Source organism: Phalaenopsis equestris, unplaced genomic scaffold, assembly GCF_001263595.1.
Source record: "Phalaenopsis equestris unplaced genomic scaffold, ASM126359v1 Scaffold000135, whole genome shotgun sequence".
Classification (NCBI taxonomy): Eukaryota; Viridiplantae; Streptophyta; class Magnoliopsida; order Asparagales; family Orchidaceae; genus Phalaenopsis; species Phalaenopsis equestris.
In genome coordinates, this window is record NW_018164577.1 from 306328 (window position 1) to 317045 (window position 10718).

At 36.4% G+C, this 10718-nt stretch overlaps 1 protein-coding gene across 2 annotated transcripts in view; it reads right to left on the minus strand.

Moving 5' to 3' along the window:
* LOC110021567 (nuclear pore complex protein NUP107) overlaps positions 1-7825 on the minus strand; it is a 60313-nt gene extending 52488 nt beyond the window's left edge. For both annotated transcript variants that reach the window (XM_020720107.1, XM_020720106.1), the window contains exons 1-2: positions 7577-7825; positions 6331-6704 (exon numbers count right to left, since the gene is read on the minus strand). In XM_020720107.1, the coding sequence (XP_020575766.1) occupies positions 6331-6704; positions 7577-7656 (454 nt within the window). In that variant the 5' untranslated portion in view covers positions 7657-7825. The remainder of the gene's footprint in view (positions 1-6330; positions 6705-7576) is intronic.
* Between the last annotated feature and the right edge of the window lie 2893 nt (positions 7826-10718).

Consider the following 10718-nt stretch of genomic DNA (forward strand, 5'->3'; position numbering starts at 1 on the left):
GAGAAAATAGCTGGAGTTATCTAAAGCTTTAATAGAACTTCATTAACCATAATTAGTACAGGATAAAACCTGCTCATAAACACAAGAAAAAATATATATAATGGCAAAAAATGAAATAAAAATGATATCAACAATCAATGTGAGTCTAGAAAATGTGTCAACTATCTATGTCAACCAATTTGCTCTCAGCATCCCCACAGGATAGAAGGGATTTTCAAATGGAAAGTCATGGTGGACATACTCCTCCAAAATAATAAATGTGATGCACGAATTTTCCAAAGGAGGCATATTTCAAAGGCAGTTTAGTAATTGTTGTTTGCCCAATAGGTTCAGTCATGATCTACTCAATAAGAATCTACTTCAGAATGATAAAGAATGAGAAAGTAGGAAAAAATAAAGAGGCATTTATATACATAGCACACAATTCAAATGTGTTTATATATCTCACAGCTGAACTTTCAAAATTACACATAGCACTCAAATTTTTAATATCACATCAAAGGTAGCACAATTATCACATTTTCATGCATAAATTTAAAGCACCTGCTATATATATGCAAATATGAAAATTTGTATGAGATATGTAAATACATAAAAATTGTGTGCTTCTTATGTAAAATTTCCAAAAATAAATAGAAAGTTTGAGATCAACTAGTGTTAGAGAGAATTGGGTAGAAATGGAAAATGGTGTAAAAGATAGTGTATAAGAGTCCTAAAAGGCTAAGTTTGTCTCAAAAATTATTTTTCTTCAAATAGCATGTCAAACATGATATCATTCTAGACTCACAAAAAACATATATGCGTTTTCAAAATTTGATTCGCTCGCCGAACATTACTGATATCAAAGAAAAAGCCCAAACTATAATAGAAAATGATAATTTTATTGTTGAAATTCAAAAGGACTACAAACACCGATTCTTGATAATAGAAGAACAACAACAATACAAACACGGAAGACACCCTAGGGTGGTGGTGAGGGTGGTGAATAGGTTGGGCAATAAGTCGAGGGATTGGTTGGAGGAGACAAGCGCAACAGGAGGCTGGAATAAGGGTACAACAACCGGCGGAGTGCTATGAGGGTGATTGCAGCAGTTGGACACGGATTTAGGGGAGGCGGCAGGTGGAAAACAAGGAGTGAACAACAGGTTTAGGGGAGCAGGATGGTGGGCAGCAGCAAGTAAATGTGGTGGACGACAGCTGGGTGGTGGATCGGAGGCATATAAATGGTTGGCAGTTGCTAGAAGTGGGGTCGGAGGGGGTTGCAGAATGACAAATATCTCGGCGAGTCGGAGCACCACCCGGACCCTTCGAGACGGTCACAACCTCGAACGAGTTATAGTCGGAGGGCTTTCTCATCGTCGGGTACAGCCCCAGAAGGGGAAGAACGCCTCATAGGCGGAAATTAGAATTCTCCACTCATCCAGAAACTGTCTCGTTTTCATAAAACAACGCCTATAAATAGGAGATATTAGGAGATAGATTAGGTAAGAATTAAAGAGGGTTGAGATGAAAAAGAAAGAAATTTGAAATATGATACAAGTGGAAGGTCGTAGATAAGATAGTCAATGAATAGAAAGGAAATTCTTTATGGAAGGGAGTGAAAAATAGAAGGGAAAGCAAAAAGGCAAGAAGGATCTGCACCGCGGTACTGTAGCTGCTACAGTAACCGCATCCGCGCTACTACAACTGCTATAGTAACTGTATCCACGGTACTGTGGCTGCTACAGTAACCACGGGATGAAAAGTTGTCGCATCGATCTCCAAAAATTGGGGAAGCTTTGACCTCATTCATTGAAACTTTTAGAGCAAAAAGATAATAGTGGGGGTAGTTTAAGTAGGGGCAGATCTAGGGAACTCTAGGATAAGAATAAAGTTGGTCTAGCTCTAATACCAAATGATGCCGGAGAAAAACTCAAACCATAATAGAAAATGATAATTTTATTGCTAAAAATCAAAAGAGTTACAAACATGGCTCTTGATAATAAGAAAATAACAACAATACAAACACGAAAGACAGCCTAGGGTGGCGGTGAGGGGGATTGGTCGGAAGAGACAGCCGCAACAGGAGGCTGGAATTAAAGTACAGCTGTCAGCGGGGTGCTATGAGAATGATATCAACAGATGGACACGAACTTAGGGGCAGCAATGGGGGGAAATAGAGAGTGGATAGCAGGTATTGGGAAGCAGGGAGGTGAACAACAGCAAGTGAAAGTGGTGGAGGGCGGCTGGGCAGTGGATCGGAGGCTTGGAAATGGTTGGCAAATGTTGGAAGCGGGGTAAAATGAGGCTGTGGAAGGATAAATATCTTGTCGGGATCGTGCTACAGCTGAAACACCTTCTCATCGTCGGGTATAGCCCACAGAGGGGAAGAACGCCTCAAAGGCAGAACTCAGAATTATCCACTAATCCAAAACTGTCTGGATTTCAGAAAATAGCACTTATAAATAGGAGAGATTAGGAGATAGACTAGACAAGAATTAAAGAAGGGGTGGGATGAAAAAGGAAGGAATTTGAAATAGGATAGAAGTGGAAGGTGGTAGCTAAGGTGGGTAATGAATAGGGAGGAGACTCTTTAAAGGTAGTGAAAAGAAGAGAGGGAGAAGCCAAAAAGGTAAGAAGGATGTGTGGTTAATGTAGCAGTTACGGTACCGCATCCCCGATACTGTAGCTGCTACAGTAACAACGTCTGTGGTACCGTGTCAGCTACAGTTTTGCGGGTAGAAAGCTCTCGCATCAAAATCACAGGGTTAGGGAAGCTTTGACCTCATTTGTAGAAGCTTTTATGATAGAAAAATTTTAGTAGGGATGGTTTGGGTAGGAGCGGATCTAGGGAACCCTAAGATAAAACTATGGTTGGGCTGACGCTCTGATACCAAATGATACCGAAGAAAAATCTCAAACCATAATAGAAAATGATAATTTTATTGTTGAAATTCAAAAGGACTACAAATATCGACTCTTGATAATAAGAGAATAACAACAATACAAACGCTGAAGACACCCTAGAGTGCCGGTGAGGGTGGTGACGGGGTTGGGCAGCAGATCAAGATTAGTTGGAGGAGACTGGCGCAACATGAGGTTGGAATAAAGGTACAGCAGTCGGTGGGGTGCTGTGAGGGTGATGGCAGTAGCTGTACACAAAATTAGGGGAGGCGGCAGGGGAAAATAGAGAATGGACAGCAAGTTTTGGGGAGCATGGAGGTGGGCAGCAGCAAGTGGTAGTGGTGGACGTGGTTGTGCAGCAGATCGGAGTCCAATAGTTGGGAGCTGCTAGAAGCGGGGTAAGAGGGGTTGGGAATAATAAATGTCACGTCGCAGTTAAGCTAAAGTCGGACCATGACCCAGACTCTTTGATACGATCACCACCTCGAACGAGCTACAGTCGGAGCATCTTCTCGTTATAGGGTATAGCACCTGGAGAGGAAGAACGCCTCAAAGGCAGAACTCAGAATTCTCCACTCATCAAAAAATTGTTCGGTTTTCATAAAACAGCACCTATAAATAGGAGATAGACTAGGCAATAATTAAAGATGGGGTGGGATGAAAAATGAAGGAATTTGAAGTATGACAGAAGTGAAAGGTGGTAGATAATTTAGGCAATGAATAGGGAGGTGACTCTTCATGAAAGTGAGAGAAAATGAGAGAGGGTAAGCTAAAAAGGCAAGAAAAATCCGTGATTACTATAACAGCTTCCGCGGTACAGCAGTCGCTACAGTACTGCGGGATTTCGGTACTGTAACTGCTACAGTACTGTGGGCGGAAATCCCACATCAATTTTGATAGTTAGAAAATAACAACAATACAAACACGAAAGAGACCTAAGGTAGCGATGAGGGTAGTGGACGACGACAGGGCAACAGGTCGAGGGATTGGTTGGAAGAGACGAGCGCAACTGAAGGCTAAAATGAGCGTGCAGCAGCCTGCAAGGGAAAACAGAGAGTGGATAACATATTTTGGGGAGCAGGGAGGTCGATAACAGCAAGTGGAAGTGGTGGATGGTGGTTGGGCAGTGGATCGAAAGCCTTGAAATGGTTTGTAATTGTTGGAAGTAGGTTCAAATGGGTTGTGGAAGGATAAATGGCCCGCCGGGGTCAAGCTACAACAGGAGCACCACCCGGACCCTTGAAGCAGTTGCCACCTCTCATCATCGAGTACATCCCCTGAAGGGAAAGAACGCCTCAAACTCAGAACTCCCAAAATTCTCCCCTCATCCAAAAAAATTGTCTAGTTTTCATAAAGCAGAACCTACAAATAGGAGAGATTAAAAGATACACTTATGTAAGAATTAAAGAGGGGGTGGGATGCAAAATGATGGAATTTAAAGTGGAAGGTGGTAGATAAGATAGGCAATGAATAGGGAGGAGACTCCTTATGAAAGAGAGTCAAAAGGAGAGAGGGGAAGCTAAAAAGGCAAGAAGGATTTGCGGTTACCATAGCAGCTACAGTAAATACGTCTGTTGTACTGTAGCTACTGCAATACCGTGGGATGAAAATCTTCCGCGTCAATTACTAAATCATATGTGCAATGGCCTAATTATGTTTTTTCTTGGTTCTATGAAAATGTGAACCACTTAGCTACAAATCTTGGTCAACTTAGTTTGCTTATGCCATATTAAGTTGTCATATAGTTTAAGGGCTTGAGTTTAAGCGCATCATCTCACATTATTAGCACTAGCATAATTTTATAGGCTAAAACTCTTGGGTTTGACTTCTATACACCTTTACCCAACACATAGTTCAAGGAAAAATGATCTATTCAAAAGGTAAATCAAACCTTCTATAAAATCATGGGATTGAAACAAATTGAAAAGTCCCAAGGCTACTCCCTTCTCAGGCGTCCATAAGCATGTTATTAGCTTACGTACAACCGTGTCTCAATCACTAGTTGGGGTTCAACCAAGGAAAAAAAATGGAGAATCTAACAAGAAAGATTCATAGAACATTTGTTATGGTGATTGTAACAGAGTTATATCAAACATCAACTTTACTGAGCATAAATGAAAGAGAAACAATGTCAGATCACAGTACTAAAATTAAATTTCCCATCAAATAAGGAATTAAATGAGAGAACTTATTTAATAGTAATGTCTAATAAAGATTAATACCTCTAAACATATCATAAAAAGACCATAATTTTGACAGACAAATTTGAACCCATTTAATTATACCAAGGAAATAAAAGCAGCAACCCACAAATAAACTTATTAACTCTTCATTATACATCAACTTATTGAGCATATATGAATCAAAAAAATGTCAGAGTCACAACATATTACAATTAAAATTTCCCACCAAATAAAGATTTGAATATGAGAACTTATGTAATAGTAATGTCTGATTAAGATTGATACTTATAAACATAATATAAAAATAGAATAATTTTCAAAGAAAAACTTGAACTATTTTAGTTGGACCAAGAAACTAAAAGCAGCAAACCACGAATAAACTAAGTGACTCATTGTTATGTGATGGCATAAAATCAAAGATACTAAAAAAAAAGGAATAGACAATATAAAATGACGTTGATATACTAAAATACATATAATGTGTTTTAAAAATGTAATGTAGTAAATTTGCAATAACTATTGAATATGGTCATATATCATTTTCAATAAACAAAATAAAATGATGTTGATATACTAAAATACATATAATGTGTTTTAAAAAATGTAATGCGACAAACTTTCAATAACTATTGAATATGGTCGTATATCATTTAGTGTAATGAATTTCAAGATTGTGTTGCTTCTTTATATCACATATGGACCCATGTCGTTTCTCTTTCAACGGAGTTTATGTGCACCATAAATCTTTACTGCTTCAATAATAAGTAAATGATTAGCAGAAAAAAAATATGACAAGATTACTACTGTAAAATAGTGTCATAACATTGTGCTTGCTGGAATAACTACATAATCGACGTAGATACAAAAGAGCAAGATAGTTATAAAATTTCATCAAATTCCCAACAAACCTAAGCTTCGGTTACATGGTAAATAATTGAAACAGTCAAGTAAACAAGAAGCTTACGGGGCATTTACATACATACCAACCAATTTCTATGTTTTTCACATTTCTACCATGTATTTTAACTTCTAAAAAGTGAAATACACATTTTCATGCATAAGTAAGATGGCAGATAAGTAAAAAATGAAGTTTAGGTGTTAGCTATCTAAATAAATAAGAATTGATACTGTATGTATGTAAATCTTCCTAGGCTTTACGAAATCAAGCTGATGTGCCAATCATGTGTTAACCTTCATTTACACATACGGACACAGACATGAAGTTTCAAGAGAAATTAAATACTGAAAGAAGAAATACAAAAACCTTGAAGAGCAGAATCCAATAGGGATGCAAATAGAGAAAAGGTTGTCTCTCCACCATCCACCAGCGGCTCATCCTCTTGTTTCAATAATTTAACTGGTTGGCTAGATTGAACGAAATTATAACCTGCGTTCAGTTCAGAGAGTCCATGTCCATCAACAGAATCTCGGTTTTTTGATAAATATTTTGTTTTGGGGCCATTTTGCTCCAAGCCATCAAGATCATAACTCTCTGCTTCATGCTTAATCTCTTCAAGCAGAAGTGCAGCGTTAGTTCTCCTCTGTATGTTGTTGCCCTCATATAAGAGTCTAGCTCCAGAAAGCTTAGAAACAGAATTTCCCAATAGGGGTGAAATGCTCGAAGTGGACTGTCTTATCCTGCATAAAAAACATATAGGATCAAGAAAGGGTATGTTAGGTTACACTTGATAAAAATTGGGACGTGTAAACTGATAATAGAGGTAGCACTTCATGTTAGGGAATGTAGCATCTGCCATAAAGTTAACGTAAGATGATAAACATCTAAATACCAATCTTATATGCTCCGAAAACTTATATCTGTCATAGGAAAATTTTACAAGCAGTCTAAACAATACCATTTCCTGCAGAATTCAACAGTCAGATGTTGGAATTATTACTCCCTAATTAAAAAATAAATTAAAAAAACAAAGCTTACTTAAAGGTAGACTCTCCAAGTTCTACTTCTAGAAGTGTAATGAGCCACTTCTTCTGACTTAGGAGCATGTTATAGATAGATAGATAGAAGAAGAAATGCAATGACTCAATGGAACAAATATTTAGTTTTAAAATTTCAAACCATGGCTTAAGAAATTAAAAAATATATAATTTTTGTGGCATCATAATTACACTTGCTGACACAATAGTCGTATAGAGGATACAATAAAAAGAACTACCTGTGTAAGATTGCTTTCTTTAGCGCAAGGTAGATAATGCTAATTACCTCCTTGGATAAGATATATTCTAAAAGCTATTAGCGAAGAAGTTTTCATATTTCTACCAATTAAGTACGAATCAAATAGATCAAAATGGTACATTTGGCTTCAATGCATAACTTTACATCATAGACTCCACCAAATTAAAAATAACAACCTAATTCATGCCGATTTCGCAAGTCCGAACAGATTTTGATGGGCATCCGCCAAAATTAACACTCTTAAATTCCAAGCATCCAAACAAAGCTTTTAACATCTACAGAAGAAAAAAGTATCCCACAATGACGAAACCCGCACCTGTAACGGCGATACTTCTCCCTGCTGCTCAAATCTTCCGGGTTGAAGTAGCTCGGCGAAGCGTCCATGTCCGCTTCCATTTCGAGCAGTAGCCGGAAGCGAAATGCCGAACTTAGGCAAAGGCAGCGCTAAAGAACACCGAAGAAGAGGACGACGCAAGTCATATTCGATTCGTATACTAGCGGGAGAACAAGTACAGTCAAACCCTAACCCGCGACACCCTTGGGGCTTGGCGGACCATATTTGTTAATGAATGATTATGTGGCATTATTTTGATTGGTCCTATGAAAATATTATATTGATCGCTCTTAATACTGTCTTGGTTCTTTGAGATTTGTGCAGTAAATATTTATTTTTTCAAAAGTAATAAATGAGGTATTACATTTCTTATTGTCAAAATATTTTAAATAACTTTTGTTAAAATAAATTTAGATATTATTATTTTTCTTCTTAATGCATGCATCGTAATTTCATCAATTCATCATTTATTGTATATGTTTTAATTTACGAAGACAAATTAAGATAATTGATTTTAAATAAATATTACTCTATTATTTTTTTTTCTAATGTAGCTATTCATTAATTTATTACATTTAGTTCTCGTTCCATCCATCGTCAAGAAACATTATTTTAAAGACTACATTCCACACTATTGCCCCCGATATGCCATTCAGAACGGAAGGAAATGTTGTTGAAATGTCGTTCTGAGGGGAAAATGTTCCTAAAATTTAACTAGTTAAACAAATATTTTTGTTTTGTCCGATCTTCAAACGAGGTTCTAATATCATCATTTCTATCACAACCCAATTGTATGTTGAATCTGAATTTGTCTGGGAGGCACGACAAAAGGATTCGAGTGTTTGAATCAAAAGAAAATGAGAGAAAGAGGGAGGGAGATAGGGGTGTAAACGAACCGAACACGAACGAACAGTGCTCGTGTTCGTGTTCGGTTCGTTTGAAATATTGTTTGTTTGAAATAGACTCGTGTTCGAAATTATTCGTGAAAGGTCTGTTCGTGTTCGGTTCGATTTGTTCGAAATTAGTTCGAATCGTTCGAATCGTTCGAATTGTTCGAATATGTTTGAAATGTTCGAAATGTTCGAAATGTTCGAATTGTTCGAAACGTTCGAAAATTTTCAAATTTTTTATATTTTTTAATCTGTTAAATAGAAAAAAAATTAAATATTAATTCTCACACCACATAAAAAATGCAACCATTTTAACTTTAAAAAATTGGAATAACTCTAAATAAAATATATAAGAATTATTAATTAATTCTCAAATTATCAAAAACAATAAATAAAAAACTTCCACAAAAACATCTCTTCATCATTAGTCAAACAAATAATATCTTACATAAATAGATAATGTTCAAATTGTAAATTCATTTCAATTCTAAGAGCTCAATTTGAAATCAAATTTTAAATTGTAAATTAAACTTGCATTCACTTCCCTCAATCTCCTATACACATGTTTACTAATTAGTAATTACTACAGCTATAATAAATTCTACTCCACATTGGGATGGAAGGCTCAAATGACATCCTCAGGATTAATTCATGAAGCTCAACCATGAATCCATGCTTGCCCAAAAGCTCTATCTGTAAGAAAATGAACAAATCAACTTTAACTTCAGGCAAATGTAAATGCGTAATACATATACAATTATGTTACGGCCTTACGGGTAAAGAGAAGCCTCTTTTATAATTTCTTTCCAAAACCTCATCAAGCTTGCAATTGAAGTGCCCAGCTCGGCAAATATCTAAAGCAAATAAATATTTCAGTTAAGAGACAACAGAAATAAATCCAAACCATTAAATAAAACCAACATTAATACTTCCCCGCCAAACTGCAATATGCATAAGTTATTTCCTGCACCACAATTAAAGGCATTAATATTGCACCCAAATAGATTATCAAAGCAATCAAATGAACCTTAGCAGTTAGCAGAACTGCAAGTTTAGCTATGAATGTCATTTTCCATTGAACTGTTAGCAGAATTGACATGAGGAATTATCTTTATTGCACCACAATACATATACAAATATATTACGACTTTACGGGTAAAGAGAAACCTCTTTTATAATTTCTTTCCAAAACCACATCAAGTTCGCAATTGAAGTGCCCAGCTTAGCAAGTATCTAAAGCAAATAAATATTCCAGTTAAGAGACAACAAAAACAAATCCAAACCATCAAATAAAACCAACATTAATACTTCCCTGCCAAACTGCAATATGCATAAGCTATTTCCTGCACCATAATTAAAGGCATTAATATTGCACCTAAATATATTATCAAAGCAGTTATTCTATGGAATAAAAAATAAGCAATACATAACCCAGCCATGCTTGTGGGCCTGTGTCATGTTTGTCTATTCTACCACAATCTTAGAATTTTAGAAACAATTAACTAGTACACTAATATTCCAACAAGCCAACATGCCAAGATCAGAATGTTGAGATGGAGAAATAATTTTGTTTGGCAAATGTCCTGAGATATGATCATTTACATCAGCAACTAATGGAAAAGAATATGGAGCCACCATTAAGCTTTTCAAATTTCTCAAGCTTTCACTTTCCACAATATTTGCTTCTGGAGTGCTAAGACAAACAAGTAAGACAAACAAGTAAACCAAATGCAGATTAAACCTGAATGAATTGTTTATCCAAATGCAGATTAAACCAAATGCAGATTCACCGTACCAGAATTAGCACACCATATGCAGATTAAACCTGAAGTGCTAAGACAAACAAGTAAGCTTTTCAAAGTTTATAAAAAGGAGCATTTACCTTCCAACACAAATCTGATGCAAATGTCAAACTTTAGGTTATATATTTACATGCCACATTATCTATGCAAAAAATAGGTGTAATTGTTCCAACATGAAAACCAAAATATAGAATAAGTAGTATGAATGAATCATGGATACTTAGAGCTGTCAACACACTTTCTCCCAAATGTCCTCCATTCTTTTATACGATACAAATTGCAAGTTCTGCCCAGTGCCTACAAAACATTCTTTATGTTCTACAATTACTTGCCCAATTCAGGCTCCAAAAACTTTCCAGCCCAAATGAAAGTGTTATTTGCACGAGATACCCATTTCCATGTCTATTCAGGCTGCCAAAAACTTTCCAGCCC